Raw genomic sequence first — 26,604 nt, forward strand, 5'->3', positions numbered from 1 at the left:
ATAACAATTTTCCAATTATCAAAAACAGATCCTGCGATTAGCCTAAAGCACTAACTATTGTTCAGTTCCCAAGCAAGCATTTTGCTTTCACTCTAAGCATCCTCCCCTGGGCACAATTAGGTGTGGCTGTCTTCCTCTTACTGGAAGCATTCTGGAAAATGCTCATTCCTAAGGCAGTCATTGCAAATCGATATTTAGAGGAGTTAATTCAATTCATAAAATTCCTTATTCAAAGATCTACTTATGTCCCAACATTTTCAAATGTTTAGAAAGACAGCCTCAGGGCTGGGTGGCTGAGGGCACTTGCTGCTCTTCCTGGGGTCCTGAGTTCAGACTCCAGAACCTACATCCAGCAGTTCATGACAATCTAACTCCAGCGGCAAAGGATGCCAACACCTCCAGCCTCCCGGGCCTGTCCACTTACATGTGCATACACACCTACACATAATTAAAAACAGTAAAAATGAAGAGAAAGCATACATGTTGTTTATTCCTAAAACAAGAAAGAGGGTAAACACAGGAAAACTTCAAAGAATAACTAACACAAAGTGTCCTATCATCTGTGAACATTTTAGTTTAATTATTCCAACCCTGTTTTATACATACTTAACATACTTTTTAAAAAGATTTATGTATATATTATAGGTACACTGTAGCCATCTTCATACACACCAGAAGAGGGCATCAGATCTCATTATAGATGGTTGTGAGCCACCATATGGTTGCTGGGATTTGAACTCAGGATCTCTGGAAGAGCAGTCAGTGCTCTTAACCACTGAGCCATCTCTCCAGCCCCCTTAACATACTTCTATGAAATTGAGATTTTGTTTTAATTTCCCTATATAAAAGATAAGACTAAGATTTATTATGTATAAAAGTACTAGTTTGTATCTTTTGCATATATAAATTCATTTAATGCTTACATCCCTAACTTCCATTGGGTATCCACCTATTTTCATTATATTCAGATCAAATGCCTAAAGTTGGAAGAGGTTACGAATATGCCCAGGGTCACAGAGCCAAAAGCTGCCCTCCCCTTAATCACCACACCTCTCTATCTCCTTGGATTACACTAAGGATCGAGGTGGGGGCGAGAGAACTTCCAAAGCTCTAATATGCCAAATAAAAAAGTTAGCTATTATCCTTGAAAACTAGGAACAATATTCAGAGTGACCACTTACAGTTGTCCCAACAGACATATCTACAGCACGTCCTAGGAAATGCCTGAAAGAACCAGAGGGCAAAGAAGGTACTGGGGGGGGCGGGGCAGGCGGGGGTGGGGAAACTAGGCTGGGACAGCAAAGGACAAGGGCTTTTGTGAGATCATCTGCATAAGGTTGTCATGAAGGCAAACAGGAACATCCCAGCAGTTAGGGCCGTGACTCCCACCACTGCCTGGGTTGTAGCCCTGGGAAGATGTAAGTAGTTATCAGCCTCCCTGTAACAGCTCCCATCTGCAGGAAGGAGGCAATAATAAACTCAGGCTATCGTGTGAAATAAACAAGTGTTAATCACTGTGTTTAGAATAGTGTCAGTCACACCCTTGTTTTCTGTTTTCTCGTGTTTGGGGACATTCTGAATTTCTAAAACTAACATTGACACTTCATTTTCGGGGGCGTTCTTGAACTACTTACTTTGTGAAGAGGCAAGAAAGCAAATAGAACAGGAAACTGGGAGGAAAGAAAGTACAGAGTCCAATGCTGGAGGACCTAAAGGATAATCTAAAAGCCAGTCTGAGATAGAGACGTTCCTGCCTGGATCTAACTCATCAGTAAATTCTCAGAATTAAGAATGTGAAGTTGGCTAATTTGCCGTATGGAACAGCATGTACCTGAAACACACCATCCAAGGTCACATTCTTTTGAGGCAGCAGAGGCAGGCACGTTCACTCGGTTAGAGCCTCATTTGAACATTCCAACCTTCATTTTTGCTGTCAAAGGCACGCCTAGATCCATTGCTCCAATCAGCAAGAAGAGAAAACCACTCTTTCACTACCTTCTCCCACAAACCCTGCTGAGATGGAGAGTCCGAAATGCTCCCAAGGCAAAGAGAGATGGAAAAAATGGAGTGACAGGAAAAAGGGTCCTATAGGGATGACTAGAGGAAAGCATGCACAGGAAAAGCCCAAGGGCAGAATGACATTCCATACCAGGGTGGAGGCATCCTCTTCCCTCCCTCGGATAAAAGCATTGTAAATAGGAATGGCTTGGTGTCAGGAAAAGAAGAGCATTTAAAACGTGGGTGTCTAGTTCTTAGCCTGGAGCTTTTTAAACAAGTTTAGATTTAAAAACAAGCAACATCAGGCCCCACTGTGTAGGTACCCTCCTATACTCCTAGCACTGGGAGGTGGAGGCAGGAGGATGGTTTGAGTCCAGCCTAGGCTATGAAGATGCCTGTTTTTAAAACATTAAGAGTTGGGGATATAGCTCAGTGGTATATACCGGGCTTGCCTAGTACCCATAGACCTTGGGTTTGTTCCACAACAGGCAAAAAGAGGGACAGCGTAGTGAGAATTCTGGACTTTTGGTTTCTTTAAAAAAAAAAAAAAAAAAAAAAAACATAGAAAAAGGCTGGACAGATGGCTCAGTGGTTAAGAGCACTGACTGCTCTTCCCGAGGACCTCAGTTCAATTCCCAACAACCACACGGTGGCTCACAACCATCTGTAATGTGATCCAAAGTCCTCTTCTGGTGTTCATGAAGACAGCTACAGTGTACTCATTAAAAACAAAAACAAAAACAAAAAAAGACAAAAACCTCCCAGAAATATTATAGGAGTATGTTTTTATATTAATCCCAGGTATGGGGATACAGGGCTGCTTCGGACTGTCCAAAGCAGCTGACTATGATTTGTCTCGTGCTCTACCAGGAGCATAGTTTTGCCAGCTGCAGATAGTTTCTGCGATTTTATGAAGTTGGAATTCTGGGAACTTTTCAGAGGGTGTATAAATGCTAGAGCCGGGGGCTGGGGATTTAGCTCAGTGGTAGAGCGCTTACCTAGGAAGCGCAAGGCCCTGGGTTCGGTCCCCAGCCCCGGAAAAAAAAAAAAAAAAAGAACCAAATAAATGCTAGAACCGCCCGGAAGTCCCACACCCGCGGATCCCGGCCCGCAGCAGCTCTCTGCTCCCAAACCCCATGGGAGAGAGACCTCACCGCCTGGTCAGGTGGGCACTCCTGAGGCTGCAGAGCAGAGGAGACCACCAACACTGCTCACCCCTGCCCACATCCCTGGCCCAAGAGGCAACTGTATAAGGCCTCTGGGTTCCCGTAGGCGAGGGCCCAGGAGCGGCAGGATCCCTGCGCCTGAGACACCGCCGGAACCTGAAGGAAACAGACTGGATAAACAGTTCTCTGCACCCAAATCCCGTGGGAGGGAGAGCTGAACCTTCAGAGAGGCGGGCGCGCCTGGGAGGCCAGAAGAGACTGCACTCTGCGCACGTCCAGACGCCAGAGGAAAACACCAAACGCCATCTGGAACCCTGGTGCACGGAGGCTCCCGGAAAGAGCGGTGCAGATCTTCCCGGTTGCTGCCGCCGCGGAGAGGACTTAGGCAGTACCCCACGAGCAAACTTGAGCCTTGGAACCACAGGTTCCAAGCTTGCATCTGCTTTGGAAGACTCCACTTTGGACAAGACATGTCTCTGTGGAGTCAAGATGACACTGCTTCCCTTGCAGCTATACAGAAAAAGAAGAGGAGGAGGAGGAGGAGGAGGAGGAGGAGGAGGAGGAGGAGGAGGAGGAGGAGGAGGGCCTCTTCTATGACTCAGCAAAAAGCCTGATTGGTCCTTGACTTGTAATTATTCCTTATGTAAATAAAGCTTGTAATTGATGAACTTGGAAACCATAAAAACAAAACAAAACAAAACAAAAAAAAAAAACAAAAAAAAAATAAATGCTAGAGCCCTGAGAGTCAGTCTCTCTCTCTCTCTCTCTCTCTCTCTCTCTCTCTCTCTCTCTCTCTCTCCCTCTCCCTCTCCCTCCCTCTCCCTCTCCCTCTCCCTCTCCCCCTCCCTCCCTCCCTCCCTTCTCCCCCCATCCTTCTTTCTCTCCTATCTATTGATAGGGAGTGAAATCCTGGAAATAAAGGGTAAGAAAAAGAGGAGCCCACAAAGTTGCCAAGGCGAGCAACAGGAAGGACTCACAGCTATGGCTCACCACTCATTCATACATAGACTCTCAGAGGCCAAACACTCCACACTTTATTTAAACATCCTGTTAAAACCTTTCGGTAGGTTTTCATTTGGGACCTTCTCAAGTAAAAATGTTATTGATACTCGGACTCTATGTCTCAAATATATGCAGGGGTTTCTCTGCAAGTATAGACAGGGGTTGAATTGCTAGGATATTCATAGTATCAACCTTTTTCTTAGACAGGGTCCCATTATGTCACTCAGGATGGCCTGTTACTTAATAATTCTCCTGCCTCATCTCATGTGTGCTGGGATTATAGCCCTGTGCCATCATCCCATCCTCTGACTTCAGTTTTCCTTTTCTGAGTCAGGTTCTCACTATGTAGCCTCTGTGGCATGGAACTTGCTATGTAGAGCAGGCTGGCCTCCAAGTCTCAGTTATCTGCCTGCCCCCGACTCCCAAATTCTGGTTCTAAAAGCACACACAACCACATCTGGACTTAGGTAGAGGAAGTTCACACATCTTGCTTTACTTCTGGCTATTCTTGGTTCTTTGGTCTTTCATATAAATTTTTAAAATCGTTTCAGCCAAATAGCAGCCCAAATTCTGTTGAAATTGTTGTTGGAATTGCATTAAATTTGCAATCAATAGGAAAAGCTGTATCTTGAGTTTTCTATTGGTCTAGGCATGAACACGGTACTTTTCTCTCAGTCACCCAAATCTACAATGGCTTTCAGTAAAATTTTCTCCATAGTCTGATATCTTTCTTTGCTATATATACATACACATCTTTCTAGTAACCTCATATTTTACTATCTTACTATAATTAGTATTTTAGTGACTTTTTTGTTTATTAATGTAGACAAACGCAACTGACTGTTTATAAAATGCATATTCTATAAATGTGTTATTTTTATATTGATAATTTTAACACAATGGGGCTCCTGATTTTTCTTTTAGTATCTCTGTACCTTTTGTTGCTTCTTGTCTTATAGAAGGCCTGGGATTTCCAGCATAGTTTGAATAGGTCTGTGATAGCAGGTACCACTTCTTGTCTCTGCCTTTTAAATATAAATGTATCTTTAAAGTTTACTGTTGCTATAATGTTTCCTGTAGATACCCTTATCAGCTAACAAAGGCTTTTCCAAAAACATTTCTGTGTTCGTATGTGTTATGTACCCTTATCAGCTAACATAGGTTGTTCCAGCAATGTTTTTAGAGTGTGTGTGTGTGTGTGTGTGTTTGTGTGTGTTATGTATATACATGTATTTATGCAAGTATTGGTGTCTTTGTATGTATATGGAGAGGCCAGAGGTCAATATCAGATGTCTTCCACAACTATTCTCAATTTTGTCTTTTTTTGTTTGTTTGTTTGTTTGTTTGTTTGTTTGTTTAGTTGGTTTGGTTTGGGTTTTTTGTTTTGTTTTGGCTTTTTGGCTTTGTTGTTGTTGTTTGATACAGGGTTTCTCTGTGTAGCCCTGGCTGTCTTGGAATTCATTCTATAGACTAGGCTGGCTTTGAACTCACAGACATCCACCCGTCTCTGCCTCCCAAGTGCTGGCACCATCACTGCCCCGCTCCACTTTGATTTTTAGGAGAATCTCTCAAGAACCAGCTCTCAGACTCCATCTAACTTTTACCCCATGCCAGCTTTTACCCAGTTGTTTGGGATCCAAATTCAGGTCCTCATGCTTGCACAGCAAGCACCTTTCCATTCAGCCATTTCCCAGGCCCTTCAGCATCACCAGCCCCCACCCCCAATGCTGAGGACTGAACCCAGGACCTTTTGCATGTTAGACAAGCACTCTTATCACTGCTCTGCATCCTCAGCAAGGAGAGCATTTCCTACTAGTAGTTTTCAATTATTTGTTATAATGAGAAAGTGAACAAAAATGAAGGTTCTTTCTGTATCTATTGCTGTGAAAGTATTTCGTTTCTAATCTGTGAAGACAGAAAACTCTACAGATTTTCTGATTACTGACAAGACCTGGTTTTTCTAGAATAAGTCGTAAAAGTCAAGTCTTTCAGTGGGAGAATCAGCAGTAAATTAACACAAAAATAACCGCTATCCACCTTACAAGGTGGGATGCTAATCTTACTTGTTTACCTCCAACCTTGTCTCCTTCACAGTGTCCTCCCTGATTCAGCATCTGAGCTCTAGGAGCATTTATTATTGATTAGCTCATTTGATACTTGTGCTTGCTATTCTATACCTACACTCCACCTCTACCTACCAACTAAAATATATGCCATGTAAAGAGCAGCACCTATAACAAATTCTTGCTTAAAGTACTTAAAATATCCTTAGGGAGATGTGGAAATTAGTGGATAAGAATAACAGAGTTGTATCCTTACAAGAGAAACTCTTGAGCATATGAGTTTTCTAAGGATCTGTCCCCCAGCCCCACTCCCAAACACAGAGGGAGAGAGGAGGAAAGAAGAGGAGGAGGAGGAGGAGGAGGAGGAGGAGGAGGAGGAGGAGGAGGAGGAGGAAGAGGAGGAGGAGGAGGAGGAGGAGGAGGAGGAGGAAGGGGAGGAGGAAGGGGAGGAGGAGGAGAGAGAGAGAGAGAGAGAGAGAGAGAGAGAGAGAGAGAGAGAGAGAATGTGTGTGTGTGTGTGTGTGTGTGTGTGTGTGTGTGTGTGTGTGTCAGGCTGGCCCCAAACTCCTGATTCTGACTCCACTTCCTGAGTGCCAAGTTTACATAAACCACCTTAGTTTATGTGCTACTGGGACTCAAACAAGGGCTTCATGTATAAAAGGCCAGCACTCCAACTGAACTATGTCCCCAGCCCCAGTTTTGATATCTTAAACTCAGTGGAACTGGAATCAGTCTAAATTATTTTCATGTACTTTCCTGGCTTGTCAGCCAAGCACCCTAACCATACTTTATGCATCTCTTGATGCCATGGGGAATTTCACTTTTTTGGTTGAAGACAGTCTGCCATTAAGCATTTCAGTTGTGGAACTGTAGCACAGACACAGCTGTGGGGCACAGAACCTCAACTGTGAAGCTGAATCAGGCTTCATACCAAACATGGAAGGATTTTCCCCCTGCTAGTCAATTTTTAGCAGCAAATTACACTTTTCCTCTTCTACTCTACTCTCTTGTTCTAGAATAAAAAATACAACTCCATCATAGTACTGGTAATCTTTTAGCAATGATACTATATACAATGTTACTGTTTTTCCAGATTGCAGCTCTCTGCACTGAAACTTTTTCTTTGTAACTACTCAGCGCTGACCTCATCACCTCCTCTCATCTCTAGAAGGGACACATAGCTGAAGTGCAGGCTACTGGAGCCAAACTATCTGGATTCAAACCTCAGTTTGGCATTTAAGAATTGAAATTCCTGGGGTTGGGGATTTAGCTCAGTGGTAGAGCACTTGCCTAGGAAGCGCAAGGCCCTGGGTTCGGTCCCCAGCTCCGAAAAAAAGAACCAAAAAAAAAAAAAAAAGAAAAAAGAAAAAAAAGAAAAAAAAAAAGAATTGAAATTCCTAACAACAGATCAACTGATCTGACTAACAGTCCATTTCTTCATCTGCCTTCTGAGAACATCCACACACCTCACCTCAGGGGTGGGCAAGAATTAAATGAGTTAGCGCTGGCAACGTGCTTAGAACACAGCCTACTTCCAGTACTAAATAGATGGGTAAAGCCCAATCAGCTTCAAGTCCAACACTCCCACCCCTCTCCATTCCTCGACACTTATGGGGTGTGGTTGTTCTGGTGATGGGGAGTTCTGGAAGGTCTCCAGGGTGGCAGGAGGTGTAAGCACTAGAAAGAAAATGGCAGAACTCTTCTCATCCATAGGTCCATTACTCAGAAAGAGTGAAGGTCACAGAGTGCCAGGTATAGTCACCAGTACTCCACTAATCACAGGATGCAGAAAGAAAAATGAGGATATTTACTTAATTAGCATTAGAAGAATTTAGGGAGCATATATAATTATGATTTTCAAATATTCTTGGGACCGGGCAGTATTCAATGGTCTGTGGAATAGTGACAGCCTCCCCTTCAGTAAGCGTGTTTATATAAGGCATTGATGGCCAGGAGTTGAGGTTCTAAAAAAAAAATCATCTTTTAATTTAGGGTCAGGTAAGATAATTTAAGATTCTTTCTACCTCTAAAATCTTGGTAATCCTGGCATGAGTCACCAAGGTGTTACACAAAGCTTAGTATGAGTCACACATCGCCAACGCACAGCCAAAGACAAAATTCCTCCCTTGGTGTTTGGCACAGTACCATAGCTGTAGGTGAGGAATTCTAGCCCTCGGGTTATGTATACCTCAGCTCAGAGAAACAAAACTTTTTTTAAAAAAAATTAAGCGCATCGTTTAGCTGATTCTAGACTGCTTTTATAATCCACAAATACAATAATGCACTGAGCCCAACTGAGACCTGGCAAAAGATGTGCACCAAACAGAATTAAATCACAAGCACTCTTTCCTGTCACTCTGCAGAGTTCTAGCAGACAAAGGTGGTGGGCAGGCAAATGACAGGGAGAGACAGGACAGGTGGCCGGAGTGGGTGGGAGTTGGGCGAGCCCACACATGACCAAGGGAACAGGACAAAGGCCTTGGAGAATATGCTGGAGTAGGAGACAAACTGGAATGCCTTAGTCTGCACCCAGCGCCTGGGTCTGGCCTGGGATGCGGACAGCGACGGCGGCGGCCGACTGCGCAGCGGCCGCCAGCTGGGCTCTGGGAGCCAGGGGACTCCGTAGGGGTCCTACGGACCCGCAGCTGGGCCTCACTCGGAGCCACAGGGCCAGGCGGGTCCGGCTGCCTAGGCCGAACAACGCACCTGCTGGGCTCTAACGCCTCAGCGCCAGCCCAGGAGTAGCCGCCGGCTCTGGGCCCCCACGCGAGTCCCGCCGTGCCGCCGCCGTGCTCGCGGAATGCCGGACAGCGCCGCCTCCCGCCCCGCCATGCCTGACCGGGGAAAGAGCGCCCGCCGCCATCGCGGGCAGTGCACACCGGGACCAGGGACCGCGGTACCTGAGAAACCAGGGGCAGAAGAGTTTGCTCTACCGAGCGCGTTCTAATCTCCAGTCCCGAGTCGAAGGCGAGGCCAGAAGCATTGGAGGAGTGGACAGCTCCCGCACCGCCACCACCGGGGGCTGTAGAAGTGGCCATGGCCCGCCACCGATAGTAGAGCGCGCTATCCGCACCTCTGCCCGCCCGCCAACCAGCCTCCCGGTTGCCTGCCGCCTCGCTGCACCGAGGCCCCACCCCTACCCTTGTGCCACCACTTCGGATCCGCCTCCATGAGACCCTGGACCCGGTAACCCCGCCCCCAGACCTGCACCCCGCCCTGGCCCCGCCTTCAAAGCCACCCAACTCTAGCTAGTTTGCCCCCCTCCAAGCCCCACCCACTGACCTGTAGTCAGGCGCGCTGCAGTCCAGGCTCATCAGCTCCACCTCTAGGGTGGTACACCCCACCAGCTCCGCCCTAATACCTGGGTAGCCCCACCCACTGCCATTGCCCCCCCACGGGCCCGCCCCCCCCCCAGTCGCCCCTGTGCCTATTTCCTCAAGGGTGTGTTCCAAAGCATAATTTTATCTAGAGCAGGAGGAGAATCAGGACACCTGATTGCCTAACAAAGCTTCCCACGAAATCCATTGGCCTCAAAAATGAATTCTGAATTCCCATAAATATTTCTACATGTTTTGATGGGTTTGAACCTCTGCCCTGAGACACAAATTACACTTGTAACCATCTTTCTTTCAATGTCTTCCCAGGAAAGTCAGTCCCATTTCACCTCCACTACTATTCTGATTATACATCTCTTACAGAGTTGAAACATTTGATAATACATTCACATATCTTGCTACTCAGCAAGAAGGCACAGTGCATTTTGTAGTTATCTTTAGAATTCATCAAGAGAATTAAAAACAAAAGTTTGGGCTCTGCTAAATATTACCTTTTAAAAAACTTTTAATAATTATTTTTAATATTAGCCAAGAGCTAGGAGCATGTTAACTACTCCTTGAATGAAAAGATGTGTCTGACAGAAGTCACTTAAGGCTAAGAATCCATTCTCTTGGTCCAACCATGAGCTCACACAGAATCCCTGTGGTGCCAAAGCTCCTTTTCCTACAGTTTCCAGGAACAAAGCCAAGGAAGGCCTTTCAGAAGCCTGCATCTTAGGAAGGGTTCTAGACTGACCTAAGGATTCAAGCAACTGACTAACCAGTGCAAGAAAGCATTTTTGAAGGACCATAGCTGCTATGAGCATGTATGGGGCAAAAAGGAATCCCAGATTGGCTTTCTCTGGGTTCAGCTTGCAGCGTGACTCAGCTTCCCCTGGCAATGCAACACGGCTTTCTCTGGTAACAGAGATGGCAAAGCTTAGGCTGTTCTTACAAAAGAGCAGCTCCTGAATTCAGCAGAGGTATCAGATTCCCCTGAAGCCAAGTTAGGGGGTTACCAGCCATCCAAGATAGGTGTTAGGTATTGAACTTGGGTATGCACCCTGAACTGCAAAGCCATTTCTCCAGGCCCCCTGTCTCCCAACATTTACCTTAAACCTCCCTCACACTTTTATCCACAAGGCTGCCTCCCAACCCACTGAGGACTTCTGCCTCAGCTACAGACCCTCTGGCCTCTTCAGGGTGTAAACTCTTCAGACAGCTTCCCTCATGTAAGATGACCAAATTTCATAAAAATACTGGTGCCAGTTCAGATATTGGCACCAAAGGTAGGATATGCATGGAAAGTCTGGATAAGGTTCAAATTTCTCAAGAAGAGACTAAGTTACCACCTGTTTCATCCAACATTTGTAACTTTATTTCAAAATATAAATATTTTACATTTTACAAAGATGTTACATCAGTAAGTTGTGAAAGCAAATTAAAGCTAAGAAATGGCATGTGTGTAATAAATATTTATTGTTGCATCTGAACATTAGTTTCCTTTCAAACCATCTCACTTCTTCACCTGAGAATGCTGAGGTGATCTATTTTCCGGGTTAAATGATTACAATGGTATGTTCTATCTTAGCTTCACAATCAAACAGTAGCTGGAGCACAGTCAAGCACCTGAACAAGGGGCACTGCAGGGACAGAGTAATAAGAGTCACACTTCTGGGTCACTCCAACACAGAGCTGGTTTGCACAATAAGCAAAAACAGTGTGGAGAGGTTTCCATATCCTTCGTTGTATACATAAAGCTGGAAGGAAAGACCAGTATGAAGACCTTTGGACTTGGAGTCAGAGACTCGTAGCCAAATTCTGGCTCTATCCTTTTAAGATGTAAACTCTGGAGGGAGGAGGGCAGAAGAAGGGGAAAGAGAAGGAATCGAGACAAGCTTTTCAGGGCTTCTAGGACGTGCGTCCTCTGTGCAGTCGCTATAATACTGTCTGGCTCACAGGGCTGTCCCCAAAGGTACCTAAAGGAAGATAAAGTGCCGTACAAAGCAGTGCTACCATGCAGTGTCAACATCACCAATACATTTGCATCTACAGACTCTGGGGTAGCGTGCAGATCAGACACAGACACGACTCTCTGGGCAGCTGATGTGCAGTTTTCCTGGTATCACACCACTGCCAGGGCTTGGTACCAAAGCCACTGCACCACCGTAACAAACTCACTGCCAGCGTTTTCGCTGGCAATCGTCTTCTCAAAGACCTGTAAACTTGACCAAAGACTGGTAGAGATGCTCAGAGAAAGGGGGGGAGGGATAGGAGAACAATATTAGGTGCAACAGTCTGTCCCTTCCTAAGATCAAAATGTGTCACGGCATAATAAAACTCAGACACCCCATGGAAAGGAAGTAACTTAGCATTCCTCAACTTTAATTGACCATGGTATTCCCCTCCTACGGTAGCGTTTCTCTTACAACTCTATTAACTCTGCAAACAACTGCTATAGGGAACTTTCCATTTTTCTTATTTATGACAAAAGTGGCTGAGCTATGAGGAACACGGAGAAGGAGCAGAAGGCAGGCTGAGGGAGAAATCTCTACTCCACTCAATTTCATTGCTAGCTGGCTGTTGCATAAGCTATGTTTTCCATAAATTTGTCTCCTTCTCTAAAACAAACATAATCTAATTACAGAAGCCCATTGGACCAAGCTTTTGTGACACTGGTAAGAAGACTTCTTCACCTACAATTCTCCAAGTGTTTTTAAGCTACCGAGAAGGCTGTTGTGTTCAGATCTTAGTTTTTCCCAGACCTTACTGAGTTAAATGAACACTAGAAACTGATAAAATAAATAGAAAATAAATACTAGTTACTCTTTGCAGGAACAAAAATTTGGGAATATGTTGCCATAAGCAATTTTCACCGTGAAAAGGGCCAAGTCCCACTGCGATACTCTCAGAAAGGCTGTGGGGACCCTCAGAAGGTACTGAAAGGTTAGGACTGGAGTACGGGAAGCATTTTCTTGTAGACAAGGTTAAAACCTCGGACACCACCTAAACAAACGTATTTTTCTCTAAACCCTACAGGCCCGAGGTTCCCAAACAGTCACCTAACAGAGGGAAATGGAGAAATGCAGAAGTCCTGCGAGAGCATAGTGAGCTCATATCAAGGCCAAGATTAGTCAGAAGACCTTTCCTGTAAGAGCCTTGCTGCCTGAACACTGGTTAAACAGTTGTCATCCTAAAAGCCACAGTTTGGACACAGGGTCTCTATAAAACACATCTAAGTCACCACTTTCCAACCTAGGCTCATCTCAGAGCCCAAAGGAAAACAGCCAGATCTCAGGAAGAAGGGTCAGTAGACTCACGGTTTTAATATCTAATCCTGGCAGCAAAGAGGCTGGTACATCACTTCTAAATAGAGAGTATGGGATTTAGGCAGGATATACATAACACGGAATTTACACTTCCAGGCCTGCACCTCGTCTCACAGAAAAAATAGGAGTAAATGGGTGTACACAGGTTTTTAGCTCCCCCTTGTAACCATTCAGTTTGAAGTTGACAGTAAATGGTAACTTGAAACTAACCTTTAATATATCTATACAATCCAAGATGCTATAGAAGATTTCTGATCAGTTTTACAGAAGCTACTTTTGCTTCGTGGTGCTTCATTGAGCTGAGGTCCTGTTTACACATGGACACACACACATACAAATTCGCACACAGATATGCACATGCATGTATAAAGTGGCCAAAAAGTCTGCCTACAAGTGGTGCCCAGACAAGGAGCTAGGCAGAATGGGAAACTTGGTTTCTAATGCTGTAGAGGGAGGGAGGAGTCAGGAGGGTATGGAGGAATGGACAGTGAGTTTCAGGACATCAAGAAGTTCATTGTGGCTGCTGCTTTGTTTCCAGAGGGAATTTTCTATTTCTTCTTGTTGCTGTCCCTATATTCTGTCTCAAAAACAAGTTGGATGAATAGCTGGGCAACTAGAGAGGCTGTAAGTAGATAGAGGAGCTGGAGAAACAAAAAAATGGATGAAATGGGAAAATCAGGGTCCCTCTATTTGTTTTTGAAAAGGGTTGCAGAATTGGCTGTGGTGGAAGCTCTTGGAAAGTGCCTGAAAAGGGAGAACAAAAGGGCTCAAAGCAGTGACTGAGAGCAGGAGCTTCCAGCAGAATGAATGAGGGCTTGAAGGCAATCACACCCAGTACTGCCCCCTTTTGCTTTCAAGTCTCCACAGCCAGGGGGTGGGGAATGGGGGTGCATGCAGGAAAAGCTGGGACAGCCGTAAGGAGAGAAAGGGTTAATCTTAAACCAACTGTGTGGTCAGAGGATTACAAAATTGCCATCAAGTGTTCCCAGTGACTGCAAAGCACACGCTTGCTAATGGTGTCGGCCATGATTATCCGATAACATGGTATCCTACAGACATGATAGCTCTGAGGCATTTTAAAGTCTCTGTTTCCTATGGAACCCATTCCCTTTATGTAAAAGAAAGATTAAGTAACCAAGGGGATTGGTGCTGTGCTGGAGGCTGGTCAGCAGGTACAATGGTTAACATGGTAAAGAGAGGAGGCCTGGAATATTGAACAATGAAGTAGAGAATGGGGACTGAATATTGTTAAAGATCAAGTGCTTGGTGAAGGGCGGTATTCTGACCTACACAGTAGACATTTAGAGTTTGATGGTGCCATTGTAGAACAATGTGGCCTGGCACCTTTAAGAGCTTGGGACAAAGCTGAGGAGCCCGGGAAAAGATCCACCTCATTCACTAAGATTCTACAAGGCCCTGGGGAAGGCACAGGTTTCTTACTGGTTTGAGCTGCAACCAAAGCTGTCTCAAACCCTGATGCCCGAGGTGTTGTTAGAGATGTTGACGTTTGAGAATGCTAATATAAAATGTAAAAGAGTCATTAGACCGTTAGAGCTGTGGGAGCGCCAATGGATGAGTGACTAAGGGACACAAATATTAGCTCTCACAAGCATCACGCTAATACCATTGTATAAGCTATAGCCAGAGGTCTCAGATAGGAAAATGCCCAGTGCTTTAATTATGGCAAATTCAGACATTTATAAAGAAACTGTGACCAAGGAGCTAAAAGCCTCTGACTTCGACGTGTCCAGTGCGGTAACTGAGAAACACACGTCCTGTGCATGATCCTCAAGTGCTTGGTATGCTAACTGTGGGAAATACAGTGCTTTGTGCTCCTTCTGGCCACAACAGATTCTCCAAAGAATGCCTAGGCTTCCCAGAGTTTGCAGGTGCTGTGGCAAGGGCTGCAATGGGTAAAGAAGGGCAGGTCCAAACGGGACACGCAAGGTAATCTCTTGCCATCAGGAAATAAAAAGGGGTACGGGAGGGGAGTGCGAGGGGCTGCCAGCTTGAGGCCCCACAGTGTTTCCCTCTGGCCATCCAGGAGAACAAACAGGCAAAAAACGAAAACAAGAAAAACAAAAGAAAACAAGCAAAAACCCCAGCAACTAAGTATTCCTGATCTTATACCAGCACTCTAGAGTTGATCACAAGTTCTAAAACTCCTAAACAGAACCACTGATGTATATGGTGCTTTGCCTTCAGAACAGGAGGGATGATCTTGGGGGAAAGTAAAGTGGGTTAACTTTCCAAGGACTCAATGTGCACTCAGGTATTATAGATTGGAATTTCTAAGGAGAAATTTAAATTATGGCTTATGGGGGGGGAGAAAGAGAGAGAGAGAGAGACAGAGAGACAGAGACAGAGACAGGAGAGGGGGAGGGGAAAGGACTGCTCAACTGCTGTTTCCCTGTACCAGCAGAAAAATGGTGGGGGGGGGGGTGGTTGTAGAGCAGTTGGGAATACTGGAAAACCTGTGTTTTGGACAACAGTGAGTGGTTAAGGACCAAAATTAAAATTTCAAGAACAGTGTTGAAATAGAAGGTCTGGTGGATACAGGAGCAGGTGTGACTATCATTTACCCCAAACTGTGGAACTCAGAATGGGCACTTCTGAAGGTTCATAGGAATTGGCAGATTATCTCAAATAAAACAAAGCGTACAATGGGTTACACGTGTAGGACCAGAAGGGCAAACAGGAAAGCTGACACCTTATGTGGCTGACATACCCATAAAGTTTATAGGGAAGGGATCTTTTAGAACAATGTGGCACTCAAATATTCCCGCAATCCGAGAGACAGCTCATGATGACACTGTGGTGGGGTGGGTGTTAGCTGCTCTGAGCAAAGGTAGTTAGGGGTCATCAAAAACAATCACAGGCTGGGCCCACGGTCCAAACACAGCACATTCCAGGGATTGAGTTTCCAAATTTATAAGAGTGGCCACTACAAAAATAACAACAGCCCTACCCTAAAGTAGTTGACTGACAAGCCTGAACGTATGAATAGAGCAGTGGCCCTTGACTAAGGAAAATTTGCAGGCACTTGAGCAGCTAGTATAAGAGCAGGTGGAGGCTTAGCACATAAGAGGGTCTAACAGCCCATGGAATTTACCTGTTTGCTATTAAAAAAAAAAAAAGAATCAGGAAAATAGAGGATAGGATATCAGATTTAAGAATGTTATTTCAACCAATGGGACCTTTACAGCCAAGCATTCCTTTACCTTCTTCATACCTAAGTCATGGCCTAGGACATTGACTTAAAAGATTGTTTTTTTCACAATCCTTTTGCAGGAGCATGACAGGGAAAAGTTTGCTTTCTCAGTACCTACATATCATAATAGTGGTCCAATAAAGTGCTCCCACATGATATGTTAAATAGTCCAACTTTGTCACTATTCTCTGCAGTGGCTAGAAATAGTTTGTAGGCAATTTCCTCCATCTATTATTTTTCATTACACGGATGACGTATTGTTGGCTGATTCTGACAAAGATACGTTAGAGAAAATGTTTAAGGGAACACAAAGGATTCTGCCATGCTGGGGGTTACAGATTGCTCCTGAAAAAATACAGAGAGTACATTCTATTAACTACTTGGGTTATAAAATAAGTCAGCAAAAAAATCTAACCATAAAGGTACAGATCTGTTAAGATCAGTTGCAAATTCTTAATGATTTTCAAAAATTAATGGGAGATATTAATTGGCTATGGCCTACAACTGGATTAACCCCTCAGGTAATTTGTTTCAGACTTAGAACACTACAAGATGGGTAACAGTGTAAGTAGAGGGTTTACTCTCAGCAAGATGCATATGCGGATCACACAGGTCCGATGTAACTTGGGTTATGTCTTGATTTTTTGCCTTCACCTCCTTCTCCTACGTGGCTCATTATTCAAAGGGAAGATATTATAGAATGGATTTTCTTAGCACACAAAGTAAAAAGTTAAAACTTACATATATGAAAAAGGATTCTGATTTGATTATAAAAGGTAGAATAAGACCCTATCAATTATCAGTAACAGACACAGCTGAAATTACGGTGCCTTTTTCTAGTGCTGAGATTAAGTCACTATGCGTAATCAATGAAGATTTGCGAAGAGCGAGTAGCAACTATTTGGGAGAAATTAACAACAAATATCTCCAAAGCAAGCATCTTCAGTTCATAAAAAGAACTAGTTGGATTCGCCCACATTTTGTGAGGGGAGCGCCAATTCCTGAAGCACCTACGTTCTATCCTGATGCACGTTAAGTTGAGAATGGCAGAGTATAAGTCAGATAAAGTAAGCAAAGTGATCAAAGACCACGTACTTCAGTTCGAAAGTCAGAGTTATATGTAATCCTTCTGGTATTGTTAGATTTTTCCTGAATCTCTTAATTACTGACTCTCAATGTGCAGAGTTATTTTGTATAGAGAAACAGCTAAATTTGTTCCAGATGGTTCAGAATTAATCTTATTTGTGCAACTGCAACTGGCAATCAGAAATAAGACACCATCTACTGTGTATTACTCATATTCAGTCTCATACAGGTTTAACATCTATTGACAAGGAAATGAGGAAATTGATCAATTATCAATGGGAAATGTATTAGAAGCCTCAAAATTTCATGAAAAACACCATGTTAACAATAAAGGCTTAACTTTTTTTTCTATGACTTGGCAACAAGCCAAGGAGATTATAAGAAAATGCCCTCCTTATTCTCTGTATAACCAAGCTTCGTCACCTGCCAGAAACAGCCCCAAGAGTGCCAAAAGAAATGAAATATGGCAGAGGGGTGATGTGCTTCGTTTTGCAGAATTTGGAAAACTGAAATATACACACCATTCCACTGATACATATTCCGTTCCAATGGGCAGTTGCTTTGAGCTCTGAAAAAGCTGGTTCTGAATGACACATATATTGGAAATAAGTTTTGGGGATACCTGCACAAATTAATACTGATAATGCCCTCTCCCATGTCTCAGTAAGAGGAAGCAATCCTTTGCGTATTATAATACAATGCCTATTACAGATATACTACACAATCCTACAAGACAAGCACTTGTAGAAAGGTCTAGTTGCATTTTAAAAGAAATGCTTATAAAACAAAAAGAAAAGCAAAGACCCTGCAAGGACAGACTAAACAGTGCTTTGCTAACTTTTTATTTTCTTAAAAGAAAAAGCCAAAAAGGGAGAGAAACCCCAGTTATGTTATGGGAATATGTTTGTTTTAATCCCAGGTGTAGGATATGGGGCTGCTTCAGATCTCCCACAACAGCTGACTATGATTGGACTTGTGCTCTGGCAGGGGCGTGGCTCTGCCCGCTGAAGATAGTTTATGTTTGGAACTCCAAAGTCTGTTGGGAGAGTATGTATATAAATGCCAGAGCCCCAAGAGGGGGTGGTGGTTGCTGCTCCCCATGCTGCTGCTGTATTGTGTTGCTGGTTTGCTGGTTGAAGATATCCTGACAACGAAGACAGGACTTTCCTTTTGGAATTTGATGTCCCTATCAGAAGGAAGTCGTCTAAGAGACTTAACCTTCTTTCTCACTGACCTAGGGATTAGGGTGGAGAAGAGTGGCAGGTAAAAGAACCCAATAAAGTAGCCAAAAAGTCCACCTATACATGTATATGAACACACACACACAAAATCCAAAAAACAAGCCAGGCATATATACCCTCCTCTCTGTTCGTCAAATTCTATGCAAACTCAAGGTTAGGGACTTAACTATTCTCTGTATCCTAGGAAAATTCTGTAAAACTTCCCTGTGCCTGACACATGCTAGGGTGTTTTTTCAACAGGTATGGTAGCCTTCCTGGTTTCACTGGAGCAATGGAGTGATGGAGCGATTTGAGTTTTCTGATCAGGCCACTGTAAGAGACTTCTGCTCTTAAAATTTCAGGACAAACTTATACCATTGCCACTAATTTAAGAAGCTCTAAATTTAGAGCTCAGAATCCCCCTAGAAGAACTTCACATTCAAATTGAGAACTATCCTACCAACAATTATAAATTAGCTCAAACTTAGTTTTTTCAAATTTGCTTGCTTTTACATGGCTAAAAGCGCATTGGAGCAACATAATTTGTATATGCACACAAACTTGTTGTGTATATCTGCTTCTTATGAGCATGTGCTAATTATAGCTATAAACTTATCACAGTATAGTAAACAAAAACTTGGTTTCTCTCCTCAAGCACTTTAGTGAAGAATTTTAGAGTTAGTATGATTTATATGGTCTGGCTGGCTTTTAAGGTGAGAGAAGCCATCTTAGGAGTTACCTCCCACTGCACACCCTCTAGTCCTTGGCATGGTGCCTAGAATTTACCAATGCTCAAGAAAATGCGTGTTAATGAGCAAATATGACCAACTTATTAAGAACAGAGTATGAGGTTTAGTAGTGGTCAGATAACAGATGATGGATTAATAGGTCATAATGTTAAAGGCTTCATGATACAACCAGGAAACCTGTATGAGCTACACCATACACAGCAAGTCAAATGACTGCAGGTTCGTGGGTTTTATTAATCGTGAGATCAATCGAGTTATAAACTTAGAAGTTTTAAGAGAAATTAATTTTAGTCTTCAGTGCTTTCAGATAACAAATCAAAATCCCTTGTGTTACGCATTCCCTCGGAAGGGCGTAACACTAGGAGCTGGGCTTAAGTTCCATGTGCCATGTGTCGTGAAGCAGGACGACTCTTCCACACATAACGAGGGAGACGCCCACCTCAGGTAACAGGACTGGGGAGCTGCCGAAGCCATAAGAGATGGGTTATGGCCTCAGAGACAGGAGATAAGTTACAACACCGGGTGGCTTTGCATGGGCCTCCGTCCTGAAAGCTCGAGAGCTGATGTGAAGTGCGAGTGAAGTAATGTGCACAGAGGCGGTATAGAATGTAAAGCATGTGCTGGTTGTGTCATCTCTGAGAAATGTACAGTTATACTCCAACTCAGCAAGCATTCGTCTAGACTCCTGTGTGCAAGGCACTGTGCTAAGTGGCAGGAATAGGAAATTCTGCTCCTAAGCAAACTAACGGATAGAGTTCCCAGTAAAGAACTGCGGGCGCACATAACAAACCAGAGGACCCCTGCACCTCAGAGTCTGTGCTTGTAAAGCAGGCAAGAGGAACGCGGACAGCACGGATTCTATCACAGCGTCACTATTCATAGCAGCTCAGTAGGGATCTTCAGTGTGGTCAGAAAAGTTGTAGAAATCTGGCAACCTTGAAAGGGTGGATGAGAGGAAGAGCTCCACTCCTCCTCACAGCACACGGATCCACCTTTACCCTAAAGGGTATCAGACTCCCTTTTCTGCTTACTGAACCATACTCCACAGGGACAGCCGTGTCACTGAAAAGGGCTAAACTCCTACAGTGGGAGAAAAATTACACTGAATACATGTTTAATAGCAGGTAATTCAGAATCCTTAAAATAACTTATAAATAAACACTGCAGCAGATAACCAAAGAGGGCAATTTCAAGCCTTGGTACCAGTGCATGAACTGCAACTTTTCAAGCCAACTTAGCATGAGCTATGAGCAGACACAGGTCTCAACTCTCAAGCTGTGTTTTAAAATGTGAAGCAGCCTAGAGCAAGTTCTTTCTCACTTGGTGTTCTGCATGTAAGGCTGGGAGGCTTCTGCTTCTTTTGTGGGTACCCCTGCCTGCCAGGCACAGCTGACAGAACAGAGGCCAAAGCTCAGAGGACTCACTCTCAAGGTGAAACTCCCCAGAGAAGTCATTGCAGTGAGGCCATGTCAATCTACTGAAGATTTCAGATCTTCAGAGATGTCACGGAAAGTCCTAAAAAAAGAGAAAAAAAGGAAGAGAGAATGGTTGGTTTTGCTTTGGAAAGGAAAAGGAGTAGGGTTAGTAAAACTACGAAGAGGGAGGGGCGAGCCTAAACCAGTTACCATACAACATTGTATTCTTTCATGACCTTTAAGAGAGTAGAAGAGATTATAGTCTCTATTTTTAGTATTTCCCAAGACTTTTTCAAAATCTCTTAGCCCTCATTTTGTATAAACGAGAGCCCAGTTTGGGGCTGAGTCCATTATCTCTTATCTGAGACTTCCTCAGTCTTCCTTGAAGCACAAATGGCTATGTGACTGGATTTTAGCTAGCGAGCTGTTACAAAGAAGTGCTGTGCAACTTTGGGGCAGTTTCTTGGCTCTTGGAACTTCTAACTAACTGGAAAATAAATACAATGTTAAAGAGAATAAGTCTTGCTGATCAGACTAATTGCTGATAAAGTCCTGTTAGAAGGAGGGACCCTGTTGCTACACAGAACCCAATTTTGCAGGGCGGGGTGCCAGACAGATTCGAAAAGGTGTTTTCATCAGCTGACTTGTCCCATATCAGAGAAGCTAAGTGAACACTGCCAAGTGCCACCTGGGATGAGGACTAGATAGAAAGGTCTGATGCCCCTACAAGGGATCTACCTAATCCCTTGGACTAAATAACCTTTGATATAGCTGACAGGCCTGTCAGTGTCACCTGGTAAAGTTAAGATGCTCACAGACAGCCAAGGGGCCAGGGTCAGAGGCTGTCAATGGACATGTGCTCTAGCATCTAATACCTTAGAAAGCCACAAGTCAAGGTTGGCACAGCATTCTGATGGGAAGAGGCTAGGCTCAGGTATTTGTTTAACACACTAGACCCGGAATGCCCCTGGACTTCTTCAACAAGCTAAAAAATACCCTATTTTCACTAGGCTGTCTTGAGTTCATTTGATATACGGGGTTTTCACTTTTAGCATTACTACTAGTAATCAAACATCTGAAGTGAAGCGTACATGGGCCGTTTATTAGGATCCATTTAGAGAAAACATACAACTCTAACAGAATCATCTGGGAGGAATACAAAAGACATCTGACTTCGGAACACTGGCATTTTTCAAAACTCAAAAATTGTTGAGATTTAGTGTGTTTGAGAGCTTTGCCTACACGAGTGTATGTCTGGTGCCTAGAAGACGAGTAGCCAACCCCCTAGAACGAGGCAACCATGCTGGACCTAACCCAGCATCCTCTGAAAGCACAACAAACTCATCCTAACCACTACTAAGCCATCTCTCCACATCCTCAAGAGCAATTTTCAATTTATATTTAGTCTGTGAACATAAGTACAAGACATTATATCACTGGTCCTTCTTATATCATTTTCATCCAAGTTGAATAAAATTAATGTTTTTATAGCACAGTCAACCATCAGTTACAATAAAATGGTCAACATTTTCACTAGAAACAGCTAAAAGACAACAAGGGGTTAGTGTGGTAAGTTCAGGGGGCAGTGCAAACAAACATTCACAGCACAGGCTTTTCCCCTAACAGCTCATAAGGCAACTCTAACTTTAAAAACAATCCCAAAAGCCTGCTACCTCCTCCTCCACTCCGATTGTCTCGGGCACTTTCAGTCCACACACACACACACACACACACACACACACACACACACACACACACACACACACACACACACACACGATGAGAAAAAAAGCAGAAATAAACTGAAGCCTAACCTTATAGCACAATGTACAGAGTCCTTCAAGGTCAAGAGGAACACAGGCAAATATTATAGAAGAGATACAGCACTCGCATAGCTCACTTGTCTGGAGGCTGTCTCAGAGATAGCACCAAAGCCTCCTCCCAGGCCTCAAAACAAGAGGACTAGTAAGGTTCTACTTTCAAAAGCAGTGTGGAGGGACAAGGCTCTGAAAGGGTTTTTGTGTTACCTGACTGAATACCCCATGAATATAAAAACACATTCTGACAGACCCGAACAATGAAACCCAAGTTTCCTTAAATACTTGTGCTATCTTTTTAAAAAATTAAATAAACACTGAAGATATATGTTCATCTATGTGTCTGTCATTTCCCAACAGTGACACTGTCCCCATTTCTGAGCACTGTACTTGGCAGAGCCCCAGCCTCTCTCCCTTACAGTTCTAACGATGCATCTGGTCATGGCCAAACCTGAGTACATGCATTCATGGGAGCTCGGGGCAAGAGACTGCAAATGTCCATTTATGTACCTTTTCTCAGTGCTGCCTGAGCCTATGTTGGAACAATAATGAACACCAGCAGAGACAGGCTTGCTATGTGCTTTTACTCCCAGAACTCTGGAGGTTGAGAGAAGTGAACGTCAGTGAGGTTCAGGAGAGTCAAGGCTACAGAAAGACCATGTCTCAAAAAGACAAAAAAACAAAGATAGCACGCAAAGATTTTATTATGGGATTCAGCGCACAGTAAGTCTCAACAAATGTTAGAAGTGTTGTTTGTGTCACTACTTAAACAGCCTACTAGACACACATTTCCTTTAGGCCAGGATGCCCCAGCTGGGGGTCGGTGGGGTGAATCCAACACGCAATCACTCGGACTTAGCCATCTCTGCAAGTAGGAACTCCAACTTATTAGGAGGAGTCTAAAACAACCCAATTCACTCAGCAAAATACCCAAAAGGTTCAGAGGCAGGCCACGCTCTGAGAGTGGAGGGTGGGCCTGGGCAGAAACCTGCTGCTCACCTGCTAAGAAAGCCCCACCACCGCCTCTCCCTCTACCCTCCTCACCAACTTCCACCAGACCAAGCCGCTGATCCTTCTTTCTCACTCCTTGGCAGAAATTAATTGCTTTTCTCTGGAGAAGGGAATGAGGTTTTGCACTAGGAACAACAGGCAGAGATGTGGATGTGGCTGTGTGCTAACACAGGGCACTATGCCTACAGCAGGTCTCTGCATCTTCAACTCATCGCCGCTACCCTGACTCCTGCCTGCAGCTGCACTTGCAGCCTCCAGCTAAGAGACCTGAAGATCCTCCTGTGAGGAATTATCAGCACACAAAAGAGACCAAAGATCACAGCCACCCAGGGCTGCACAGTGCAGTGGACTTGTCAGATTGTGTTAAAGTCTCACATATAACAGCCCACCTACAACTTCAGGGTCTTATTTTTAACATAAGCCAAAAAACAAAAACCTTCATGGATATCAAAAGTCAAAGTCTTTGTTTTTCACAACAGGCTTGGCAAAAGCTGCCCACATGCACGAATGATGGACAGAAACAATGCTGGGTGCCTAGCGGCCCTGACAGCTCCTTTCCCAGCACCCCCAACTGATGGCACAACTTCCCACTCTTGTCTTCTTGTCTCTAGACATTGGTTTCCCTTGCTTCATCTTTCAGTGAATCTTATTTTAGATCTTAAAAATCACTAGAACCCCCCACCCCCGCCCAACAACAAAACATTAAGAAACTGTCATTCTCTCTAGTGGCCTGAAGAAAGTATCCTTTCACTGTGCATGTACCCACACTCCTGCTGTGAAGAGGAGAAGCAAAGGGATATGGCAATAGTATACACCATACTCAGGAAGCTGAGTGGACTGTGAATTCAGCGGGCTACACAGGACTGCCTCAAGAAAAGGAAGGAGGGAAGGGAGGGGAAGGATCTAGTTCTTGTGTTAACAGCTCCAGCTGGCATACAACCCTCTGCTCTATCCTTCCTGAGAAAACCGACTCTTAGCCATCGCTAAATGAATGTACGGACACACAGCATTGGTTCTCGCATTTGGAGGCAGAGGAAGGTGGGTCTCCAAATTCCAGGCCAACTAGAGCTACACAATGGCACAGTGGGATCCTGTCACAATAAAAATATAAATAAACAAAATATAAAGGTATTAGTACCAGTGGACTTCTGAGCAACTGACTCTTAAACTTAGAAGCTACTTTGATCAATTCAAAAGACATGATATTATAAGACAAAATGAACAGCACCACACATTAAAATTTCACCAAGAAGGACAGACGTGTGGAAAGGGAAACTGCATTTGAGATATAATATGTGATAGCTAGCTAGATGACAGACAGAGACAAACAGACAGAAGTACAGAAATGTAAATAGACGGTCAGACCAAATTCTCAGTGACTCAGTACACAAGACTGTATAATGGCACAGAACGCAGTGCTTTCCCACTGACACACGCTGGGGACATAATAAAGTCTCCAGAAGGTTCAACCCATTTATTCTGAAACTGTTGCTGCTTATTTTGTTGCTAGGCAGTATGTACATCTGCATAATTTACACATAAAACACATTTTGTAAGGTTTTTATTGTTTAATTCTGTGATGGTCTACACTGCCCAAGCTGTTGATTCTCCTGCCTCTGCCTCCCAAATATAGGCATGAAGGAACACACTTACCTTATTTTGCAAGCTTTTAACTAATACATCTGATACACAGAAAATATTCCACTTCTAGATATTTAAGTAAGTGAAATATAATTCACAACCACCACAATGCGCACACCAGATAACAGAATCCTGTCTTTTAATAGCCATAAAATAGCAATTACCTGATGCCTTTTAATACTACACTGAAAAATGAGGCTGGTATATTGAGACAACAATGAAAAGAAGAGTCCTCAGGAGGCAGGACACTTTAGACCATGTTTACAGCTATTCTGAAATGACTGTAGTCAGGATATCAATAGGCAGAACATCCCATGGAGAGAATGAACGTACTGGAAACATTGAGGACTAGTGGAAATAATTTGCATGGATAGTGAGCGCTTGAGACGTTCAACCTGACAGGTCCCAGATGCAGCTATTCATAGAAAACAGACAGTGCGGTCTGTGTCTCCACAGGGCCACCATCATGGCCACCGTCATGCTGCTGAACTCACCTCTGAGTCTGAGCAGGCCACGGGGTCTGACTTGGTGTGGGCATTGAATTCGTAGGGCTCACTAGCATGGCACTGTAGATATTGGAAGCTACGACAAGTATGCAGAGAAGAATTGGCCCAATGATGGCTCCTTCCAGGCCCAGGTAGTAGGCTCCACCAGCCACTGCTAAGCCAGTCAGGTAGGGGTGGCCTCCTCTGGAATGAAAAGCACACCAGTGCACATATGATTTCTAATCGATACCAACTGTGGATAAATCCCAAATACTTTCTAACACAATGCTGCTTCTCTGATATTTCAGGCTTTACTCCACTACTAGCTTTCTTCAGATTACATCAATGTAGAATCAAGAACGTATAATATTGAGAAACAAAGATTTTCTCACATATGTACCAACAAGTGGCCTCTGCCTCTTCTTACAGGCCCTGCAACTGAAATAAAAACATGCTGCTATCAGGCAGTCTGTCCCCATCCCTCATGGCTTCCTGAAGACTACTGCTGGCTGAAGACTGGTTTCCTAAGATACCTGCTAGGCTTACTCTTCATCGATGATAATGAGTGCGATTTAGCAGGCAGGGTTGATTTAATAAAGCAACAACCACAGTTTTATAAAATGGTAACAGCAGTGCTCCTTTTGTTCAGTTTTGAACTTTGGCAACCTGCTAAAATGTAACTACCACAGGCTGTATAGGAAGACCATCTGTCAACAAAGCACAAGACTTCTATTTGTTAAGAGTCATGACTGCCGCACAGGCTATGATGGCAATGCGTCACAACCGGGATGGAGTGAGACAGACAGAGCAACACAGTATAGATGAGCCCGCACCACTGACGCAAGAGGGACAAACAGTCCATCTGTTTGCTTCTAGTTTTTAAATAACACAGATGAGTGGAAGGTTTTTAACAAGGTAAATAATTAAAAACACAAAAAGGATTTTGGAATATATAGCAGTTTACAAATACAGCGGTGAGCCAGCCTTCAGGAAACAAAAACATGATGTTCACAATTCAGTTCTCTTCTTTCAAAAAGACTTATATTATAGCAGTGAAGTACTTTCCCTAAGTGATGTGTTTGGAGAAAATTGTTACC

The 26,604-nt window shown here is 43.9% G+C and overlaps 2 protein-coding genes across 13 annotated transcripts in view; both read right to left on the minus strand.

Annotated features, from left to right (window-relative positions):
- The window catches only part of Ctnnal1 (catenin alpha-like 1), a 67,232-nt gene extending 46,583 nt beyond the window's left edge, over positions 1 to 20,649 (minus strand). The window contains 1 exon segment of one of the 3 annotated variants that reach the window (NM_001106649.1): positions 9,130 to 9,376. In NM_001106649.1, the coding sequence (NP_001100119.1) occupies positions 9,130 to 9,267 (138 nt within the window). In that variant the 5' untranslated portion in view covers positions 9,268 to 9,376. 3 annotated transcript variants of the gene reach the window in all.
- Positions 10,899 to 26,604, minus strand: part of Tmem245 (transmembrane protein 245) — a 76,275-nt gene continuing 60,569 nt past the window's right edge. For 8 of the 10 annotated variants that reach the window (XM_087547927.1, XM_087547926.1, XM_087547925.1 and 5 more), the window contains 2 exon segments: positions 25,517 to 25,711; positions 10,899 to 20,653 (listed from right to left, as the gene is read on the minus strand). In XM_087547927.1, coding sequence (XP_087404053.1) covers positions 20,608 to 20,653; positions 25,517 to 25,711 — 241 coding nt within the window. In that variant the 3' untranslated portion in view covers positions 10,899 to 20,607. 10 annotated transcript variants of the gene reach the window in all.

Source organism: Rattus norvegicus, chromosome 5 (assembly GCF_021556685.1).
Source record: "Rattus norvegicus strain SHRSP/BbbUtx chromosome 5, alternate assembly SHRSP_T2T, whole genome shotgun sequence".
Lineage (NCBI taxonomy): Eukaryota > Metazoa > Chordata > Mammalia > Rodentia > Muridae > Rattus > Rattus norvegicus.